Here is a 22,754-nt window from a genome sequence, read left to right as displayed (position 1 = left end):
GATTGAAAGTTCGAATCTATGCATATCAATATGTGCAACAATGCCTTTGTAAGGGCCGCTTCCGAAAGGGACTTAACCAAATAGCAAATAAAGGGTACATTTCATTTATAAAAAAATCGTAGGAGTATATGTTAACCTTTAGAATTGCTTCTAATTATTTTTAAAACTCCAATTTCATCCGAACACATTATTTTTAAATAAAATATAAAATTCATTTTTTAGAAAATAAAAGAAAAAGAAGAAGTATAAGAATTATTTGTATAGATTAGTTAAGAAATTAGTCCAAAAATAACATTAGAATATCTGAATATAGTGCAAAAGTCAAAAAAGCAAACGTCATACATTCAAAATCAATTAGGACTAAATCCTAATTTAAACGAAAAAGAAAAACATTTACTGGTCAAACAAATTGCAAAGATAAAAAAAGTCAAAACCATTGAAGCTATTCATTAGGGTTATCTTTGGGATTTCCATTTATTATTTATTTATTTATTCATATGCAATTTGGAAAAGGAAAAGTTGTTCACATGTACAGACATGAATAGACGTAAACAAATAGTTAGGTGATGAACTGGAGATTTAAAGATGGATTAGATTCCATCCAGTATAAAGTATTATAATTTTTTTGTTTTGGAATATAGTATAAATTGGTATAATGAAAAATCATAAATAATGTTTATTATGTCAGCATGAAATTTCTTATCAAAATGGCAGCATTCGATTTGGTTCTTGTATAGTCATGGACCCCTATGTTTCGTCACGACAAATTATAAATTGTCCATTATAATTTAAGCAAATCAAAAAATGAAAAATAAAAAACAAAAAGCAAATTAATCTTTTAAAAAAAAAAAACAATTTTGAGGTCATAAACTGGGTACCCTCTCTTTCAACGAAGGCAGACGGTGGAAGCAAGGTTGGAGAATTGACATAACACAGGAGGGCATTTCACATGTGATGATAATGAAAAAAAAAAAAAAAAAAAAAAAACTTTTCTTTTTTCCAGAGGAAGCGTGTGAGAAAAAGAAAAAATCTAAATATGTACATACATCAAATGGGGTATTAGTCTTTGATTTATACAAAATGGCAGCCACAACCCAAATATGTGTTTTAGCCTTTAGATGAAGTCCACCATGTTACATTAACTTGCAAACAACCACAAGAATCTAAACTAATTTAGATTACTCATGACCGACTAGCTCAATTTAAGAAAACAAATAGACAACTCTTACAGGAAGTCGAACGTGAAACTTTTATCCTAATAGTGTTATAACCAAAAAAACACTGCAGCCTGAAATTTTTTCGGAAACAATTGGTTTATTAGGAAACGACCCAAATGTTTTAGAACGAGTTTCAGGGAGTTTCGTGATGGATACCCCTGAGTGGGGCACTAAGCCTGGAGCGCCCCGGTATATGGAGCCTGACGACTTACCATCTTTACCAGTGGATGGTACGGTTGCCCACTGGCCCACCTGACGTAGACAATCTTGTCACGGTGCCCGACCAGGGCACTCAGAGGCGGCGAATCGAGATTCGCTAGTGATCTTTCCCAAATTTGGCGGGATACTTTCCTATTTGATATAGGAATTAGTTATGGCGGTTTTGGCATTTTTGACAACCTTTTTAAAGTCAAATTTGTTAAGTTTCTCTCTGGTTAAGGGTTCAAATTTTAATTCAGGCGCAATTACCCTGTCTCATTGCTTTTAGCATTTTCACTTTGTTATTTCCATCGTTTTACGGTTGTGTTGGCCCGCCGTCTGACTACCTCATGGCCGTAAAACCAACATTTCAGATACAAGAAACAATGGAAACAAAAGAAAAGAGGAATCATCCTACAGCAAATGAAAAGCTGGGTTGGATGAGTTGCATCTGAGAACCCCAGAAAATATAGACAAAAAAAAACAAAAAGATAAGGTGTTGCAGCCGCAAAACAGGGTTTCACAGTACATAAAAAACCAAGCAGTCATTTCTGGTAAAAACTGAAAACAGAATGGGCTCACAGTAGCACAAGGGGAGATTGTGATGCACCCTAGCGACAACACAAACTATACCACAATCAAGCGGAGGATACGGCAGATACATGCTGCTATGCTTGTCATTCTCAAGGACCTTCACTGTCTTGGCTGTTAGGCAGGGCCACATGCAGTCTCCATGTGGCCAGCTACCCAGCCATGGCAGCATCGCTGTACCAAGTATTTTTTTCACAATATAATACAGACACACACTGTAGGGCAATGCATTTAAATAAGCACCATTATTTCTAGCATCTGGGCAGTTATTTACTAGCTAAAATATGCATCATTAATACCCCCCATCTTCCTATCTTATTTGTGGGAGCATCATACCTTAACACTTGCATCCAGATCTCTAAAATTCACCCCTATAGTATAGTTCATCAGACCCTACCCCCCCCCCCCCCCTAAAAGTATCATCAAGAATTAAATCATATGGGGCAGACCAAGAATATGACTACTTACTTGTAATCATGCCAATCCAAATCAAGCATCCTGGGTCTTCAAAATTATCATTTCCATTGCGAATAAAGTTACAGCTTTAGGCTTGAAACCTGCAGAAACAAGAGAAGTTATTACAGCTTTAGGCTTGAGACCTGCAGAAACAGGAGAAGTGCAATAGAACCAACAAAACGGAATTAGCATATTTTAAGAGGTCTTTAGTTTTGCCAACAATTGAGCATATAGATACAAAAACAGTCAATGAATGTAGGTTTTAGTTTTGGAAACTGAAGAACAAAGACAACAAAGAAATATACAAATTTTATCCAAACTTTTGCATTGTACATGCTACTTGGAATAGATTTCTAGGATGATAGGTATAGTATAGATCAAGCTGTTCCTTTGATGAATTGATGTACAATCACACAACTAGAGAAACAGAGACATCTGCTATCAAATCAAGGACAAAATAATTAAATACTTGAACCGGTGAAATCTCTACTATTGCCAGTTGAAATCTTGAAATAATGACAAGAGAGATATGAAGATATCGAATTATTATGTCCGTAACATGAAGAGATTTCACAGAAACAGAAGCATAAGAATATGCTTCCCATCCAAGAATATTCACCTCATCATATTATACACACAGTTAGTAAGATTAGAACACGCAGAATAGTTTCTTCACATGGCACATAACCCATGTGGCCATACTTCCTGTTGGACAACTACTGCAAGTGTAAACAAAACACATGCTGAAAAAGGCGTATTTAATTGAGTGATGAACATAGCATTAAATGCGATCCAACGATAATATAACATGGCTGTGCTTAGAACAATTATGAAAACTGAACCTATCCTAGTTGTTAAGAAGTCCTTCTCTGAGCCTAGAGATGTTTGCTTAACCCATGGCAACCAACTTACAATTTTTACACCATCAGACATGGTGTTCATAACAACATGAACATCATTGCCTATATTATGCCATTGATTATCTAATAACTCACCATCAACATACATGTAACAGTGTTCAGATGCTCAATGACATTCAATTTTTAGAAGAAGCAAGGACTAATTTTCTTAAATTGATAAAGAGAGTACAAAGTAGGTCTGTTTGAGAACTATAACTATTCAACTAGAAATACTGTTTTCAAAAAAAAAAAAAAAAAACTAGAAAGACAAGCAATAAACTACGAAATGATTTAGAACTTAGAAGCACAATATAGAAACAACGTTTCATAACGATTATACCCTCAAAATCCAGTATTCTCAACACCGGAAGCCCTAGGGTAACCCTCATACTCCAACTTCACGTTCAGTGTGGCACAGATAGCTCGGAACTTCATCCTCAAAGAGTCCATGATATCAGTAACGGATTCGTTTTCCGGATCCGCTATAGGGTACTTCCGGATCAATTCATCCATCTGCGCGATGTTTTTCTGCACTCGAGGCGAGAAACAAGTCGGATCGAGCAGAATTGCGGAGTTCCAGGCGTCGATACAGCCTCTGTAGAAGCCCAATTCGAATCCGACTTCAAACCCGGTTTTGAGACCCACCTGGCGGCCTTCCTCTACGCCGGAAGCTTGACCGTCGGCGTAACCGTCGGAGTATCCTTGCTTGTAATGCGTGTCCTCTAGATTCAGAGATGAGTCGAAGATATCTTCCTCCATTGTATTTGCCGGCCGAGAATTCGTGTTCGGCGGCAATGAAATCCGATTAGGCCGCCCGCCAAATGTCCAACTTTCAAGTGTCTGCTAATCTTTATGGGCCGGGAAAATTTAAATCAGATCCTTCACCATAGTCCCTAGACCCACGGACTATACAAGAAACTTTATTTATTTTTTCAATCAGTCTTTACTCCAAGAGCAATGGCTACGTTTGTTTATTGGATATGGGCCCATAGAATTTATATTATTTCAGTCAAAACCCATTAATTAAAGTAAGCCCACTAGGCCTACCTCAAATTTGGGCCATAACATCTGACCAAAAATATCTGAATCCAAATTAAAAGTCAAAGTACCGGCCTTGCTTGCGCCATTGTACTACTCTTAGCTTAAAATTAAAAGTATGGTGTTAAATCAGTTTATTGAATAGATAAATGATAATGAAACTAATTGACTCAAGGTATGTAATTATTCGGATCAATAAGCTCGCATAAAAATAATATAATGTAATGGGATAAAATAGATAATCAATAAGAACTATAGCGATATTGAGTGGATTAAAGCTTGATGTTACAATAACTGCATTGGAATGATCAAGACATGTTAAGTGATATCTCGTAAAAATTTATTGACAGAACTTTGTATAGAAATTATTGACAGAACTTGTTGATCTGAACATTTCTTCATCACATCTAGAAAAAAAGGGTAAATTCATAGTGATAGAGTTATTTCTACTCTTGGTTTCATGAGTATGAGATCATTTAATTATAGGTAATGGATGGACATAAAGTGTTAATTGTCATTTTTTAGTTCAGATGTTAATTTCAAACTTTTTTTTTTCTAGATTGATGACTAATTTAATTGTTATTTATATAATTGATAATTTATTTGACATTTATTTTAAAAAAATTAATGAATTGTGGATCAATAAATTCATAATGACTAGAAAATTTGTTTTGAGTATGACTAACAAGAGAGTTAAACTCCATTCTTTCTATGTAGTATACGTGCTAGTTACAATATCACAACAGCGCACGCAAAGCTTAATGTCAAACTTATAATAAATAATAATAAATCTTATGAGGTATGACGTACGAATATATGATGATAGGATATAATATAATGCAATTATGCAAAGAAGGACAAAACTTTATTATTATTATTATTATTATTATTATTATTATTATTGTTGTTGTTGTTGTTGTTGTTGTTGTTGTTGTTGTTGTTGTTGAAACTGACAAAATTTTACTTGATTAACAACAAACCTGTGAAAAAGGGCAATAACTTAGGGATATTATAGTCATTTGATTTGAGTGGCCATTCTAATATGTGATTGAATATAATAAGCATATACATATATAATTGAATTGGGATTAATATCTTATGGACCGCCAATATATAATAAATCAACGATTATAATTAAGATCAATTGATAACTATAAATATGACGAGTCTGTTTAGCTAGTGAAATATTTAATCATATTATTAACAAATCCACAATTAAAGATCAGAGCATAATGGCTTTACGTGTGATTAATATATATTAATTGTTTGGTAACAAATAATAATGTATCTAATTGGGAACAATTAATAATGTATCTAATAATTAAAAATGTGTAGAAAAGAAGATATATAATAATTAAGTAATAAATATATTTATGAAAGTAGATATATTTTGTTAATTAGAAATAAAAAAATAAATTCTTAATCAAATACAAGTCTCAGATATTTTGCAAAAAAGAACCCGGTCAATATTGACTTTATTTTTTATGATGTGACATCTCCTTCTTCGCCACCGTGTATAGCATCTATACATCGGGGGTGCATCAAATATTAATCTATATAATTGGAATGGCATAAGAGATAGAAATATAATTGGATAATTAGCCATTAGTGTAGAATGGAAGATGCATGGCAGGTTCATATATATGGTCAAACATTAACATTCAACTCACCACAACATTTCAACAACCTAGTTTTAGCATGCCGCAAGCCATCTTTGACATACATATGCATTAATTGCACTTCTTCTATTATACTAATCAATCAAACTTGGATTACTACATACTTTAATAAAATGTGCACAATTAAACGCCAATATAATACTAACGATAATAATAATATATTCATAATTAAAATATCCATTTATATGTTATACCATCCACATCTCCACCTATATATACACTGAATCACTAATCATCATTTCATCAAATCTCTGAGAGTGTTCAATTCAACTTTACTGTTCATATATATATACAAATATCAATTCTTGTTAGCTACTATATACTTAGCCATGGCGATGCTGAGATCATTTACTACACGAAGAAGCCCGTTCGCCTACGAGCAATTGAGCGACGAAACTCCTCTGATTGAAATTGATCATCCGAAACTAGTGAGGACGAAGACGGTGCCAGCCGGCAAGCACGTTTTCAGTTCGCCGTCGTCGAAGAATAAGGTGTCGTCGGAGCTGCACAGTAGTTTTCAGGCGGCGGCGGCGGCGGCGAAATCTCAGGCGAAGCAAGTGCACAAGGCCAGCAAGGTTCACCCGCTTTTCAGCCTCTTCGATGGCCGGAAGAAGTCGAGAAAAGTGACGGCGAGGCCGGAGTTCTCGAGGTACCTTGAGTATGTTAAGGAAGGCGGATATGGCGGTATACGGGACATGGCCTCTAAGACCAATATTTCTGTATTGTGATTTCTCAAGTGTGTTCTATTTTTGTGTTTGATTTTATTATAATTTTTCTTGCTTTAAATTAAATGTTAATTACTTTGTATAAAGGGAAAAGGGTAATATGTGCTTATGGAGAATAATAATAATAATATTCCATTTTTATGAGATATCATAGTGTATGATAAAATTATCAAAATTTTAAATTTTAAAAATTACATAACAAATACTATTAAATTTAAATATTGAAAGACAATATTGGAGAAAATAATTGAAAAAGACTAGATAGTTAGTTTGATTAATAAATAGTAAACATAAATATCATAATTATATTATTTTATAATTAATACATATTTTGAGTGATGAGAGTGAGTAAATCCGATAAGACTTGGTGTAAGAAACTCAATAGAGTATTGATAAGAATCAAACAGTTGACCTTTAAATACAATAATCATACTCTACTTACTCGATTGCTCATTTCATTGGGGAAGCCATTTTAGTATGTCGGGGAAGAAGAAGAAAAGATGGAGAAGAAGAAATTAGAGGCGACATGTCTAAAATATCCTCATTATTTTAAAATTTAGATTTTTTTGACAAAATTTGACCGATAATTTGACGATCGAAATTAATAAAAATTGAATAGTTATACAACATTAACAATTTTGAAAGTCAGTGAATTACAATTAACAGACTCAAGTAAGTGGACCAAAATGATAATTTGGGTAAAAAAAAAGTCCAAAAAGGAAAGGAAGGATGCCTTGGGCGCGGGTGAAAAAGATAGAGTTGGGCTCTGTACTGTACTTCGTAATCCAAAATGATAGAGCTGGCTCTGCCGCAGTGGCACCACCACATGTCTCTATTCCCGGCGGCGGCTGCTGCTGCCTCGCCGCCACGAGAATACAATTGTTTCTGTGCTTCGGTCCGTTACACTCGCTCTTCCTGCAATGCTTGTCTCCTCCAATTTAGCCCAAAAACTTTGAATTCAAACCGACCAATCAATTTCAAACTTCACGCCACTGCTTCTCGCCAAACAAATCCGGAGCTCGAGCGCCTAGTAGAAGATAAAGAAGCACATGATTTTTATGTCGGAGATAGAGCAACATCGAGGATAAGCTATGGAGAAGAAGAAGAAGAGGAGGATGATGACTCCGGTGTGGTGTTGTCTCTAACCGAGAAACCGGACCGGAACTTCGCATTGCTTGATGAATATGAGCTCGAAGAGCTCGACACTGCTTCTGATAACCCTAATCATAAGAGCGGTGAGTTCTTCACCTTCTGTATTCATACACTAGCATTGTCATGCTTGAAAAAATTGCTAGGCCTTTCTCGGACTCTCGCAGAGCGCCTATAAGTGTACAATTTAGTGTTATTTAGAGAAATAACCCATTAAAAAAAGAACAATAGATAATAGATAATCAAAACTTGAAGACTAGGATGCCTAGTCCGTGCGCAGGAGGTCTAATCGGCGTCTAGGCGGGGATGAGCGTCTAAGCGGCGCTTAAGCGGCTTAGCCGGTTGCCTAGCCTGCCAGCTGCCTAGTCGACCATTTAAGGTGACGCCAGGCGGCAATTAATTGGCATCTGTCCTTTTTGCAACACTGAGAATTGTTAAAACTTAAAGCACCATGGATAATGGATTATAGTATCCAGCTAGTCTAATTGACAATGCTTTTTGCTTAATATAATAGAATTTGTTGGGAGATAAGTTGAAAATAGTGTTGTTTGTAATATAGGATATGTAGCTGTCCTTGGGAAGCCTAATGTGGGAAAAAGTACACTTTCCAACCAGATGGTTGGGCAGAAGCTCTCTATTGTTACAGATAAGCCTCAAACTACACGGCATCGCATTCTTGGTATATGTTCCGCTCCAGAATACCAGGTTTGTAGATATTTGTAATTATGTTGCTCATATTTCTGCTGTTCTTTACATATACGCACTCTTCTGGTCTTCAATTCTATTTTGATTGACCTCACCCATGAAAAATTAGGGAGATGAACCATATACAATGCAACCTTTCTTGACATGTGCAATCTTTTTTTTGTGGATGCTTTCCAATTGAAATTGAGTTTCTTTGTTAATAAATATGTGTTTGATGATTTTGAAGACTTTTGTTAGTTTAGTTCTTTCGTGCTCATAATCAATTTGGTCAAAATATTTATGATTCCTTGTACCTTGGAGTCAGAGCTGTGGATTTGCTTGCAGATGATACTATATGATACCCCTGGTGTTATAGAGAAGAAAATGCACAAATTAGACACAATGATGATGAGGAATGTCCGCAATGCTGCTGTCAGTGCAGATTGTGTAGTAGTTGTTGTTGATGCATGTAAGGCTCCTGAAAAGGTATGCACCTTTGTGTGGAAAGAGCTACTTTATTTTGGCTAAAAACATTGTGTGTAGTACTTAAATTATCTGCTTTCTGTCTTTTAGATTGATGAAGTGCTGTATGAGGGTGTTGGAAGTCTAAAAGATAGATTACCGATATTGCTGGTTTTGAATAAGAAGGACCTGATCAAACCAGGTGAAATTGCAAAGAAACTTGAGGTATAAGAAATATTACCTCCATTATACTTTCGGGAAAGAGAACATTTGGTGTAATACCACTGATCGAACTTGGAAGTTCCCATGTGTTTCTAGGATATTAAATATTTTTCCTGCTGTATTAACATATTCTCTTGCTTCCAGTGGTATGAAAAATTTACTGATGCTGATGAGGTCATTCCTGTCAGTGCCAAATATGGGCATGGAGTGGAAGATGTGAAAGATTGGATACTCTCTAAGCTTCCTCTTGGACCGGCTTATTATCCCAAGGTATGACCGATTTCCTTCTTTCTTGAAAACAATTTTTTAATAATATCAGTGCTTTGTCAATTTCCTTTTTTATATATCTTACTTTTTGAACATGTAGAGTCTTATTGTTACCAGCTACATGAATTGCTGTAGAGCAACACAATTGCTTTGCACAGTGAGGAAATTTAATTACTAATCAAAATGATTGAGAGAATTGGAAGATATGAGAAGGAAAGTTAATAATGTAACAAAACAGCAGGTTTTACTCTGTAAAGTTTGAACAAGTGACTGCATTTGCGTCATGTTTTTGCTGAATTGGGTCCTGAAATTTTTGTTTCTCTACACAGTTTCAGAGTTCTATGTTTTGATAAATGTATCTGTTTTCTGAAAATAATCTGCAACATCTATCTATTTGGTGAAGTTCTAATTTGATTCAATGATTTTGGTTGATCCTTACCTCTAGGACATTGCTAGTGAGCATCCAGAAAGATTTTTTGTTGCTGAAATTGTCAGAGAAAAGATCTTTATGCAATATCGGAATGAAATTCCTTATGCATGTCAGGTAAAACAGTGCACAATTCTCAAAATTTTTAATATATATTTTATGAAATAATGTTAACACTTCATTCTGTTTTGTTGACTTTTCTTCTCCTGCAGGTTAATGTAGTTAGCTACAAAAATAGACCAAATGCAAAAGATTTTATACAAGTTGAAGTTATAGTGGAGAAGAACTCTCAAAAAGTCATCCTCATTGGAAAGGTAATGTTCATTAGTTACTCTTTTGTTAATTAACTTTACAACTGATTAATCTTCACCTCAAAGTCAAATGTTTGAGCTGATTGATGGTTTGAATAGGGTAAATTTTGAAGTCAATTACTATACCTTAAGATTTTTGTTTGAAAATTCTTGTGATTCATTCCACAATTATATGATGTCGGGTTTATAAATCCGGAATCCATAATATGACTTATAATGAATTTGGCCTATATGCACATACACACACTAATATCTAATTCCTGATTTAGTTCAGGAAGGGAAGGCCTTGAAGCTTCTTGCAACAGCTGCACGGCTTGATATAGAAGATTTCTTGCAAAAGAAAGTTTTTCTTGAGGTACAGTCTAATTAGGGGGGTTCCTGCAAAAAAAATAGTTTATTTGTACTGTGCAACAATTCATGTTAGTACATGCATCTTTTAGAAATAAAAGCACCATAATGAATAACTGATGAAAATTGGTTCCATAGTTTTAATATTGGAGAAAATAATCTCAAAACACTTTATCTTGAACAGGTAGAGGTGAAGGTCAAAGAGAATTGGAGGCAAAATGAAGGTCTCCTAAAGCACTATGGATATGGCGGACAAATTAAAGCCTTGTGATTAGAAGAGGTGACAATTTCATAATGTGCAAAAGATGATGCTCTGATGACCGACTGATAGAAATGGTATTAAACAGAGAACTGCACACAGTTGGAAAACGGTTTCTTGCATGAACATTGCAACTGAATTATGTCAGGTGTTATTTCCTACTCCAAGTTGTGTTTCTTCGATGCCATGCCAATATGGAAGCAACTGCACAAGAGACATGCTACTGTTGAAGGTTGTATATTTTTCACAAAAATGCAACACAGATGCGTTCTTAAAATTGTTACAATCAAGTGTTTGATATGTAAATATGACAAGGATATCTGATAATGAGAAAAGATGTAGTACTGTACTGTAATCACCATCTGCTTCCCTGAATGACTCTTGTTGTGATGTTATATTTGGACAAGTAGCTGAGATAGATATATTATTATTTATTTATTTATTTTAACTTACTGTTACTTTCCCCTTGGATTGAAATTTGAAAAGAGTAAATTGCAGTAACATTTCTTTTCTTTAACAAATGATATTTTGTTTGTCACCGACTTTTGCTTTTATACTGTCATTGGTGAAATTCGATCATTGATTGTATGACAAATTTTATCTTTGTGACCAGTTGAGCTAGCTTACCTAGCTACAAATTAACCTAGCTACAAATTACATTCTGAATTCTGAATTGAGGAATGATAGGCATGCACATTCAATGCCTAGATGAAGACTTTTTTTTTTTTTTTTTTTTGAAATAAGATGAAGACTTGTATAATTAATATTAATATTATCTGTTTGTTTTACAAAGAGGAGGTAAAATATGTTAACATGTAGAATTTGTATACTTCGATATCTGAACAATGTATACATAATAAACGTTCAGAAAACTAAGCTTACTACACTGTTAGTGTGAATGATCAGCTGTTTCTACAGTCACTACGTCTAGTATGTATCCAAATCCAAGAAATATTGTTAGATTCTCAGAGTATTTGATTGCAGGAAATGTCATTCTTCATCAAGAACCCAGTGTCGAATAACATATATGACAAAGCCGGAGCATAACCCGACAGCAGCAAGAACAACAATAATCCGAACCCAAAGGAAGGATGTGAACGCCTCCAACATAAACGCATCCCATAACCACAACCAGATTACAGAGAACCCTAACCCTATCGCTGCACCCACAAGCACTTGGTTGACCGTATGAAGCTTTTGTGAAATCCGTAGCCATGACTGCATAAATATAAAATAGCCAAATATTATCATGTTTTCAGAAACATTGTAAGAGTACTATGCTACCTTAACTCGGGCTGCTAAGTAAGGTTACAGTTATTAACAAACGGTTTTGTTGGCTACTTTAGTATATTGATCAGAGTTTGAATAAAGTAACGAAAGTTCTTGGACTAAACAGATCTTTTTTACTAATCATTCTTTCAAAATCACAAATTTCATAGTTACCAAGAGAATTCTCCCATCTGCCTGCTAAAAAAACTTTCGTTATATGATCATATACAATCAAGAGAATCATTTTATGTTCCTTTTTAGAATAGTTTTTACACAGAAATAAATTCTTTCCAGTATAATGCGAGTTTCAAGACATGTGGATTCATGCCACATGTTTGATAATAATAGGGCATAGAGTCCATATATCTTAATAGGATAGATATCTAAATGAGTTTTTCCCACTAGTACAGATATTTAAACTTTAAGCACGCAAAAGTTCCACATCAAAGTGAGTAAAAGTTGCTATTGTGGACTTACAAAATAAGAACCAAGTGCAAAGATAATCCCGCCAAGTGCTGCTGTGAGTCCATTCAGTCCAAACCATTGAACCACTGCAATCAATAACATGAAAAGAGTTAAATAACATGTTGAAATAGAATGAAAAAAATCCCATTTAAAAGAGAAAGTGGAACAAAAATTTAACTAGATCCAATTCGTATTACAAGTTTCATGTAGGTCTAAATAGCACAAGGCATCTTGATATCTAAATAATGAGAAAAGTATTTGTGTATGGGATTTTATATACCACATAGTTTTGGACAAATTATCAATGTTGGTCAACTAGAGTTCACATTTAAGATCTAGGCTACAAAAACGCTTGTATTCACAGCATCTTCACAAGATTGGCAGGAGAAAGTTACTTGAGACTACAGCGAATGTGACAATATAGAAGATTGATTGTGCATGTGAAGATGGCATTCCAGGATCTGATCGAGAGGTGGAAACGGGTCGTTTCTGGTTCAATATTCTCTTCAGGATGTGTGAAAGTGCAGAATTCAGAACGGAACCAATAGAAGCCCAAAGTGTCTGTGCATCATGTCTCCAGAGCAGGATTACACCAAAAACTACAGCAAAAAGCCATTTACTCTGCATTTCAAGTGTAATACAGCTACGATAAGTTGTAAACTATAATTAATTCATTTCCTAGAATCAAAAGAAAGTTGAGGAATTTGCACCGACAGATCCAGACATTTACTGATCCTCAGCATACAAGTATATATAGTATTATAGTCTAATGCCGGAAACCAAAACATAGCATTCCCAGAATCCCAGTTGTATCACGCAATCTTAATGTGCTCACTAGTAACCAAATGGGCTTATAGCTAGTAGACCGCAATCACATTTTCCAGAGGCAGGTACTGGACTTGGCCCTTCACCCCCCCCCCCAACAACATCCTAAATTCCTAATATTAAAGCTTCCAATTCAAAATCCATCCTTTTGAAATGCTGAATTAGATCATTAACAGCTTAAAATCCATTAAAAAAAAAAAAAAAAAAACTATTCAACCCTTTCCATCCTAAGCTGCTTCATTCAAGAAGATTAGCTTATGGAATTTAATCAAATATAGGTCCCTTTTAGTAAAGATTGCAATTATGATATACGATTGAGAATTCTGATTAATTAATGATAAACTCCAAGTTATTTATGATATAAATTATCTTAACTAAACTAAAAACTGCTTATTAACCAGCAAAAAATTACAGTGTATTATTCAATCTATTGTCATCTCAATAATCTGATTAAATTAGGGTTACCAAACAGCCACGTAACTATTTACCCTCACCAAAGCCCCTATCCTTAATCTCACTAACACCACAACAAATGCATATAACCTCGATAGAGCTATCAAAACAAGCAATTTACTGGCGATTCACACAAAAAAAAATCACAAAATTTCGAAACAAAAAATACAATAAATTCACCAACCAGCTTATTTAGAACGGCTTCAAGTCCAGAAACAGAAGCACCGACAAGTTTGGATGCATTGATCAGAGCTTCTTCTTGCTCAAGCGATGAAAATCGAACGTCCACGTCGTCATCATCATCATCATCCATTCGAGCTGCGATTGCGCCGGCGTTCATGGAGTTGGGGCTCCGGGTTGTGCTATTACAGTGCGCAGATTTGGGCGGAGGAAAATCTAGTGTGAATGCGGAGATTTTGATGGGGTTTCGAAGTCTGGAGTGGGAAAATCGTGTAAATGGCCGGATAGGAATAGAGGCTGTGAATGACATTTTTCTTTTGTTTGTAAAAAATTATAAAAAGTAAAACTTGTGGATGAAGTTGAAGCCCACTAGCTTAATTCTGAGAGGGCCTCAACTATCTGCTATTCTGCTCTGTACACTGACTCACTGAGTGAAGTCTGAAGGTCTTTGAAGTTTGTGGGATCTGATCACCCTCTACATTTTGCGGCAAACAAACATGCCACGATTCAATTCTTCTTCGTAAAACTATACTTATGCTTCAACAATTATTATATATTTAGAGAGTAAATTCTGGTTCTAAATTTATAGGTGGCAGTCTACTTTTAGTCATTTTTATGGGAACATCCTTATTTGGTCTTAGTATTATTTTGACATGATTATTTTTTGTCCTTCATCAACAAAATCGTTAAAATTTCGTTAAATACAAAGACATTTCAATTATTTTTACACAAAGTGAGTTGATCCCGCTATATTTTTGAAAAAAAATCTATAATTGAAGACCGAAATGTCTTTTTATTTGACGGCAATAAAACTGTTTTGTTGATAGAGGACAAAAATGGTTATGTCATAATAATATTAGTACCAAATGTAGATGTTCTAATAAAAAGGGACTAAAAGTGAACTGTCACATATAAATTTAAGACAAAAAATGAAATTAACTCTATATTTAGAGGTGCATACTCTATTAACTAAACTATAATAACATGTCATTTTCGATAAGGGTATACAATGCAAAGTTAGTCCTGATCCACAGTCTAATTTGGGCTAGATCACTGCCCTAGACTATTCTTAAGCTCCTAAACCGGTTAGTACACAATTGTACGTAGAAGATGTGAATTTAGAATTTTTTTTTTTACATAAATAGAAAAGAAAAGTAAATTGCCATCCCCAAATTACAAGAATATGATCATGGATTGGAATACTCTTAAAACTCTCGTTTAGCCCTTTTCATAATTAAAGAGCTCAATAAAATCCAGATATTATGGCTGATGATAAAGAATTGCTGAATTAGGGTTTTGAGATGATAGATATGACTGTATCAATGGTCTTTACAAATATTCCTTGACGTCTTTACACGCAAGATGGTAGAATTAATGAAATATTAGGGTTTTAAAACAAAAGTTGGCTCTTGGAATACATATATGATCACTTTCAGAAACCATGTGTTAAAATTTAATTGACGGAAATGGCTTGCCTTTTCTGATGATGATATTGATAATCTCTGCTCCTCTTAACTTTATACTCACTGCAGATTCTTTTCCACCTTATATGTAAAAAAAAAAAAAAAAGCAAATGGGAATGCTTGTTTTTGACCTTTTAAGTCTTCTTACTTTCTGCAGGATAATCTTGTTAAATTTATAGTTTTTTTTTTTTAAAAAAAAGGGAGATGATGACTGTAATATATATATACAATTGTTGTGTATGTCTTATTATATGCTAGAGAGATGATAGATGTTAGAGTGTAATGGCGTAGAGTTACTTGAGCGAGTAGTGTTTCGTTTTCCTCATTGTGGGGTGTGGGGTGTGGGGGTGGAGCCTTATTAGTGTATGTACTTTTGTAAATGAACTATTAGGATTATATATAAATATATAAATATGATTCTTGTATTCTTGAATTTTTTTTTAATCATTAGAATTAATAAAAGAATAGCTTCGTTTCCGTGAACGTAGACGTACTGCCAAACCACATAAATCTTGTGTCTTCTAATTAGTCTTTATACTTTTCATCTTGATTTTTGTTTTCGATATCTCAACAACAACTAATTAATAGGCTCATTCCGAACAATAAATATCTTACAAATTTCTTTAGATAACGAAGACTAAAAAATCTCATTACAACTTTCTTCCCGTGAAAGTTGCATTTACTTTAATATAATTCTCTAATATTTTTTTAAAAAAAGAATTCTAAGTGATGATATTATATTTTCATTCAAATTAAACTGAACAATCCAAATATAACAATTGTGATGAGTCCCTTATTTGTAGGTAGAAAGCTGAGAAGTACTGCTGTATGTGTCTTTACTTTTAAGGGTGTTGGACAATGCCCTTAAAAAGGGGACTTTTGACCATTAAGAATTGAATTGAAGCAGTAGTCATGGGCATACATATAATATTAAATTTTGGTTGTGCCATTTCTTTTTGCACTATTCTAAATGGGACATGTATAGAGACAGGTTTTCCAAAAAGCCCTAATCAATGGTACTTCAATTGGAATCCTTTGCCCTTTGGTAGGGGTCCAATTTGGGGGGCATTCATCTCACTCCATATGCTGCCACCAATACGATAACCTCCATAGATTACCTAGCTTAGCTTGTTTTACATACATAAAATTTTGATATTTTATGGAAAAAATAAAGTAAAATACTGTAGTCCTATAAGTAAAATATAAAAGAAATATTTTACATGTAAGTTTCATATATAGGACACTGCCCTTAGAGTCACTACAGAACTAGGTAAATTGTATGTGAGACTCCTCACGAGACCCTTTTCGCATTCATGTTTTTAGTGGGATTCAAACCGGCCTTTAAACTATCGTCTTCAGTCATGATTTCAAGTCAGGTGACGAGTCACTGTGGTAAGTCTAGTGCTATTTTTTTTAATTAGTTCAATATTTTGTATAAAACATTTTCTAATTTAATATGTAGTACGTAGTCACTGAGGGCGCAGCCTTGACCCCCTTTCTCCATATTTTATTAGTAGCATAATGTTAAAAAAAAATGAAAGAACTTCAAATATTACAATGCGACCATATCAATATTTTGAAAAAATATAGAACACAATATAATTATATGTGTTGCAGTGTTGGTTTAATGACTTGTGATGAAGTGAATGGCCGTTTGATCAACTCAATCGTTTGAAATTTCGTAAAAATTGCTAAAAGGTGCAAAATTTTGTATTGCTTTCAAGTGATAAAAATTGCAAACTCGTCCCGTGAGTCGTGAGACTCACTCGATTGATTTATTGATCACCTTAAAGTCTTACTCTGATGATAGTACTGGGTAAGAGTCTTACTAGACCCTTTTTTTTTCAAATTATGTAGACAATGTACGTATTTATTACGTAATAATTAGAAAGCATCAAATCTACTGTGGATCGATCTATTTGCAAGCTATGCATAAGGACTAGTAGAGACAATCAAAAGTGTGTATGGCTGCAAATGTTACAGCCCTGCATGCATGCATGCATCACTTAAGCTAATTAGCAGCTAGCTATACTAGCACAGGAAGAGAAGACAAAGCTAGAACACGTATATATGTAGTACGAAGTGAGTATTATATCATTTCTTGAAGTCAATAATTGAAAGAGTCACAACTCACAAGTACACAATACTATCCATGCATGCATCATTTCATCATTTAAGCTTAGCGCTCTCTCTCAACTTTGAAAATCTAAGAACATATGCACAGGCTTGGAATTGAAGGAATGACATCATACTCTGCCAATATTTTTTCGGTTAAATCTATCATATATAGTCATTCTAATGCAATTTACTTAATGCACACTATATGATAGTGCGGTTTTTACTTGCCACAGAACAAAAAAAAAAAGAAAGAAAAAGGATATACAACTGTGCTTTGATATTATATTTCAAGTGGTCGTCAAATCAACGTTTAATCTTACTTCTAACAACATGTTAGAGATTCAAACCCTATTAAGTACTTAAGGAGTCAGTAAGAAATTTTGACTAATTAGAAGTGGTGAAGCTCTTTTTTTGTGCAGAGAAGTGTATAGGCAACAAGAAACTTAAAATCACTTAAGCAATTCGAAATTTACTGTTTTCATAAATTTTGGGGCAAATTCATAAGAGTCAGAATATAATCTAGAGAAGTTGAAATTTAATTTGGGTTATAAAAATAAAATTAAAAAAAATAAAGAAGAATACATGTACAAGTCCATAGCCAATAAAGTAGGAATTTCAATTCATAGGGCATATGCATCTATCCCCGACACTTTCTGATCTTGCACCATTTGTCGTCCACTCATCATAATTGTTCTTATTCAATTTCTAATTCTCATTTCACATTAATTATTTAAGCAACCAAAATCATAAACATTTTTCTAATGAGTAAAATTCCTGCTACATTCTTTTTAATTATGATTTTAAAAAAATTAAAATTAATATTAGCGTGCCACGGCAACAAAAAAAATACAAGATATAATAATTAAAAAGTATGAGTGAAGCAATTCCTTCATTCATGTAAGGCAACAAGTAGGATTCTAGACTGGGATAAAGCCTGGAAATTTGAATTTGAATTTAAAATAGTGAAAATTATAGGTCTTTCTGGACTAAGCGAAATTAGATTCCACTATATATAGACTGTGTCGGTACATATACATTGTAGCACTTGGGTTAGGAATGACTCATAGTGTTTGTGATTGAGTATAGAGAACTTATAAAAATATTATTTTAAGTTGAGTTCTTGATATGATGTGGAGCCATAGTAAAATAATGAGAATGTATGGTGGTATAATAATATAATAATATTTCAAATGTTATTTTGATTGACATTAGTGATTTTTAATCAGCTAGCTCCATTGTTCCAGGCTTCTTATTCGAGTCGTATTTACTATTTACTTTCCAATTACTTTGATTTACGAGAAAGTCTGCTGTTGTTATTTGAATGTGTGCTTTGGGTGAAATACACCTTGTGACCCTAGCCGTTAAAAAGGATTACAAGGAGGTTGATACGGTACTCAAGCCAAGACCCTAACTCCACCACAAAAGCTAGCTCATGAGTGGAGGTTTGGCCCCAACTTAAGTACCACTCCACAATCTCTTGTGGAGCCGATGTGGGATCGTATCATTGCCCACCCCTTGAGAAGCCGACGTCCGCGGCGGCTTACTCTAGACGGCTCACACTCCGGACTCTTCTCGGCACCAGGTAGCCCTTTTCCCCTTTGGATGGCTTCACTCTGGACCTTATCAAGCACCAGGTAGCCCTTTTCTAGGTCGCCCCCTCCGCTAGGCCGGCACCGGATGAGTGGATGGCTTCACTCTGGATAGCTTTCACTCCGGACTCTTCTCGGTTCCCTTTGAACCTTATCAAGCACCGGGTAGCCCTCTTCCAGGTAGCCCTTTCCCACCACACTCCGGCCTCTCAATGAAAGCACCAATGATACGGTACTCAAGCCAAGACCCTAACTCCACCACAAAAGCTAGCTCATGAGTGGAGGTTTGACCCCAACTTAAGTACCACTCCACAATCTCTTGTGGAGCCGATGTGGGATCGTATCATTGCCCACCCCTTGAGAAGCCGACGTCCGCGGCGGCTTACTCTAGACGGCTCACACTCCGGACTCTTCTCGGCACCAGGTAGCCCTTTTCCCCTTTGGATGGCTTCACTCTGGACCTTATCAAGCACCAGGTAGCCCTTTTCTAGGTCGCCCCCTCCGCTAGGCCGGCACCGGAAGAGTGGATGGCTTCACTCTGGATAGCTTTCACTCCGGACTCTTCTCGGTTCCCTTTGAACCTTATCAAGCACCGGGTAGCCCTCTTCCAGGTAGCCCTTTCCCACCACACTCCGGCCTCTCAATGAAAGCACCAATGATACGGTACTCAAGCCAAGACCCTAACTCCACCACAAAAGCTAGCTCATGAGTGGAGGTTTGGCCCCAACTTAAGTACCACTCCACAATCTCTTGTGGAGCCGATGTGGGATCGTATCATTGCCCACCCCTTGAGAAGCCGACGTCCGCAGCGGCTTACTCTAGACGGCTCACACTCCGGACTCTTCTCGGCACCAGGTAGCCCTTTTCTAGGTCGCCCCCTCCGCTAGGCCGGCACCGGAAGAGTGGATGGCTTCACTCTGGATAGCTTTCACTCCGGACTCTTCTCGGTTCCCTTTGAACCTTATCAAGCACCGGGTAGCCCTCTTCCAGGTAGCCCTTTCCCACCACACTCCGGCCTCTCAATGAAAGCACGAATGATACGGTACTCAAGCCAAGACCCTAACTCCACCACAAAAGCTAGCTCATGAGTGGAGGTTTAGCCCCAACTTAAGTACCACTCCACAATCTCTTGTGGAGCCGATGTGAGATCGTATCAGAGGTAAACCAGATTGATTGCTGACTAATTAACTCAAACCAATAAAGCCAAAAGGCATGTCTCACGAGGAGGTTAACTTGGAATCTTAACTTGTAATTATTGAACTAATTACATAATTGCCCCTGAAATCAACTATGTGACGATAGTGATTAATGAATATGTCTAATAAAATTTTATAAGAAGAGATAATTTGGTGTTTAATGATCATATGATGATGATGGTAGGGTAAAAAAGTTGACACAAAAACGTACGTAGTTTGCGTGGTTTTCAGAGCAGTGCCGACCAGATTTGTGTAAACCGTAAACTGCCCTCCCTCGACTTGGAAAAGAAAAAGGGGCTTCCCATCCATATGCACCTTTGACTTTTATTTATTTATTTTTGTAAAAACCACTGTTCCACGTCACTGCAAACTGATTTTCATGCAGATCAACACCAGTGTTACGTTCATACGTACGTACCATTAATCAAATTATTATAACTCATAAATATTATTTGAATTGAATTACTACTTCAACTTGCATGCTTCTGATTCATAGAAATTAAGTCGCCTCACAATTTTTATTTTCCCATTTTCTTCTTATATCCAAAACAATTTGGTGCAACCCCAAATCCGAGGCATGGATCCTGTCTATGCTTAGCTTCCTACTTATAATAATTAAGGATCATGACATCACAAGAGAGTCACTCGTAATGATTTTTTTTTTCTCCAAAAGTGATAGTCGATGAGAACCAATCTTATCCATTACAAAAAATATATTTATGAATGAAATTAATTAATGGATTAAAAACGTGTGTGTGCATATTAGGCATTATAATGTGTATTAACTTCAAACATACCAAATTAGGTGAAATCAATAATTATAAACTAGCGGTCTTAATTAAGATTGGACAGAAATCAATATCTTTCTTAAAATAAGATGTATGTAGGGTACAAGTTTGTAGACCACATAGTTATATCTTAGTTTATGCAAGACAGTTCCCTGGCCTGGGCTATAGGGGAGGTCTAAATATGAAGACGAAGTTAGATTTTGACAGCTAAGAATCTTTGTACATGGACCATGATTGAACTTGTGGTGACCAACAACTTTGTTCCTTCATCCGGCAACCTTAATAACCTTCTATTAACCCCCACCCAATGAAAGATTAGATACAGATCAGATCGATGTCTGGTCTGTCGTTAAAACATTTTTTTTACTTTTGATCTCATGTCGTTAAATTAAAACCATATCATGTACTTTTGATCATTCAAATATTAACTTTTATGAAATTTGGTCTTTATTTCTTACTTTGAATAAATTTGGTCTCTCAATTGCCGCCGAGTGTTGTTATTTTGTCTTTTATGTCTATGGTATAATAAATTTGCTCAAATTTGTTCTTGATTATTGTAAGAATCACACGCTTACGAATAAACTAAAAGTTATAATTAGTAGTGAAGACTTTTCCGTAATCTAGACATCAGAATCAAACGCTTATCATTATATTAAAAGTTATAATTAGTAGCGAAAACGCCCGCAACTTTATTTCCTTATACCTACATACGAATCAACACCATGTTTCGATAATAAGATGTTGGATTCGGTCATCTAACTCTCCGCTTAATAATTATAAACATAATTACTAAAACGAAGTTTAAGTGTCATATACGTGAGAGATATTTACAAAATAGAGACCAAACTTAGCTTGATAAGTAGTAGTGATGGAAAACCTTAGCCCTTCTTTAGTAGTATGTCAATTCAAACCAAATTATTGTGTACTTAAATTAGAAGTTAAATGGGTCACCCCAGCAGTTGGGGTCTAATCCATGATCATGAAACAAATGAGTGGTGAATGTTGAGCGCATTTATTGTATGTTTCGTTGCAAAACTTTTGGAACTTAAAAAAGGGTTTCATTTGGCCAGTAAAAAGACTTCCATAATATTCACGTTGAACTACGTGCCAGTACTGTTGGTTCAATTTTAGTTCACTTATCTGTAAATATTAAGTGATGTTATTGAAACTTAATATCTAAGTTAAATAATTAATAGTTTGAATATATTTAGTTTAGATGAAATTATTTTGGATTTATTTTAGTATATCCAAAAATATATGAATATTATAATTTTTATATTTATGTCATTATTTAAGCATCAATATTTTGTTTTTGTATATTATCCAAACTAATTAAAAATAAAAAAGAGCATTAGCACATTAATTAAGAGAGTTTTAAAAATCAATATAGAATTATTATGATATATTTATTTATTTTTTTTATATTTACTAATTAATATAAAATTTATGAATTTTAAACTATAGTTATATTGTTGA

At 34.9% G+C, this 22,754-nt stretch overlaps 4 protein-coding genes across 4 annotated transcripts; 2 read left to right on the top strand and 2 right to left on the bottom strand.

Annotated features, from left to right (window-relative positions):
- Positions 1-2,524: 2,524 nt before the first annotated feature.
- On the bottom strand, positions 2,525-4,245 carry LOC116019985 (protein LTO1 homolog). Its single transcript, XM_031260406.1, has 2 exons — positions 3,702-4,245; positions 2,525-2,563 (listed from the first exon to the last, which is right to left on the bottom strand). The coding sequence occupies exon 1, from the start codon at positions 4,118-4,120 to the stop codon at positions 3,704-3,706; it is 417 nt and encodes a 138-aa protein (XP_031116266.1). The 5' UTR covers positions 4,121-4,245; the 3' UTR covers positions 2,525-2,563; positions 3,702-3,703.
- Positions 4,246-6,315: 2,070 nt separating this feature from the next.
- LOC116019986 lies at positions 6,316-6,949 on the top strand. The gene has a single exon (XM_031260407.1). It carries the CDS (start codon positions 6,408-6,410, stop codon positions 6,804-6,806), a length of 399 nt encoding a protein of 132 aa, XP_031116267.1. The 5' UTR covers positions 6,316-6,407; the 3' UTR covers positions 6,807-6,949.
- A 609-nt stretch (positions 6,950-7,558) lies between these two features.
- Positions 7,559-11,380, top strand: LOC116019984 (GTPase ERA-like, chloroplastic). The gene is made up of 9 exons (XM_031260405.1): positions 7,559-8,038; positions 8,512-8,657; positions 8,982-9,122; positions 9,210-9,323; positions 9,465-9,590; positions 10,033-10,131; positions 10,227-10,328; positions 10,600-10,680; positions 10,858-11,380. The coding sequence occupies exons 1-9, from the start codon at positions 7,594-7,596 to the stop codon at positions 10,942-10,944; spliced, it is 1,341 nt and encodes a 446-aa protein (XP_031116265.1). The 5' UTR covers positions 7,559-7,593; the 3' UTR covers positions 10,945-11,380.
- Positions 11,381-11,684: 304 nt separating this feature from the next.
- LOC116018818 (lipid phosphate phosphatase epsilon 2, chloroplastic-like) lies at positions 11,685-14,589 on the bottom strand. Its single transcript, XM_031258823.1, has 4 exons — positions 14,129-14,589; positions 13,062-13,287; positions 12,679-12,752; positions 11,685-12,150 (listed from the first exon to the last, which is right to left on the bottom strand). Exons 1-4 carry the CDS (start codon positions 14,432-14,434, stop codon positions 11,923-11,925), a joined length of 834 nt encoding a protein of 277 aa, XP_031114683.1. The 5' UTR covers positions 14,435-14,589; the 3' UTR covers positions 11,685-11,922.
- Between the last annotated feature and the right edge of the window lie 8,165 nt (positions 14,590-22,754).

This window comes from Ipomoea triloba, chromosome 5, assembly GCF_003576645.1.
Source record: "Ipomoea triloba cultivar NCNSP0323 chromosome 5, ASM357664v1".
NCBI classification, from domain to species: domain Eukaryota; kingdom Viridiplantae; phylum Streptophyta; class Magnoliopsida; order Solanales; family Convolvulaceae; genus Ipomoea; species Ipomoea triloba.
Note: the sequence above shows the minus strand (reverse complement) of the source record. Positions and strands in the feature narration are given on the sequence as shown.

Excerpts from the sequence above, each read along its gene's own strand:
- LOC116018818 (XM_031258823.1), bottom strand. The coding sequence starts at position 14,434 with ATGTCATTCACAGCCTCTATTCCTATCCGGCCATTTACACGATTTTCC. Across the intron at positions 13,288-14,128 it reads AAGCCGTTCTAAATAAGCTG|AGTAAATGGCTTTTTGCTGT; the intron begins GTTGGTGAATTT and ends CTTGAAATGCAG. Across the intron at positions 12,151-12,678 it reads TTGCACTTGGTTCTTATTTT|TCATGGCTACGGATTTCACA; the intron begins GTAAGTCCACAA and ends ATATTTATGCAG.
- LOC116019986 (XM_031260407.1), top strand. The coding sequence starts at position 6,408 with ATGGCGATGCTGAGATCATTTACTACACGAAGAAGCCCGTTCGCCTAC.
- LOC116019984 (XM_031260405.1), top strand. The coding sequence starts at position 7,594 with ATGATAGAGCTGGCTCTGCCGCAGTGGCACCACCACATGTCTCTATTC. Across the intron at positions 9,324-9,464 it reads AAATTGCAAAGAAACTTGAG|TGGTATGAAAAATTTACTGA; the intron begins GTATAAGAAATA and ends TCTTGCTTCCAG. Across the intron at positions 9,591-10,032 it reads GACCGGCTTATTATCCCAAG|GACATTGCTAGTGAGCATCC; the intron begins GTATGACCGATT and ends CCTTACCTCTAG.
- LOC116019985 (XM_031260406.1), bottom strand. The coding sequence starts at position 4,120 with ATGGAGGAAGATATCTTCGACTCATCTCTGAATCTAGAGGACACGCAT.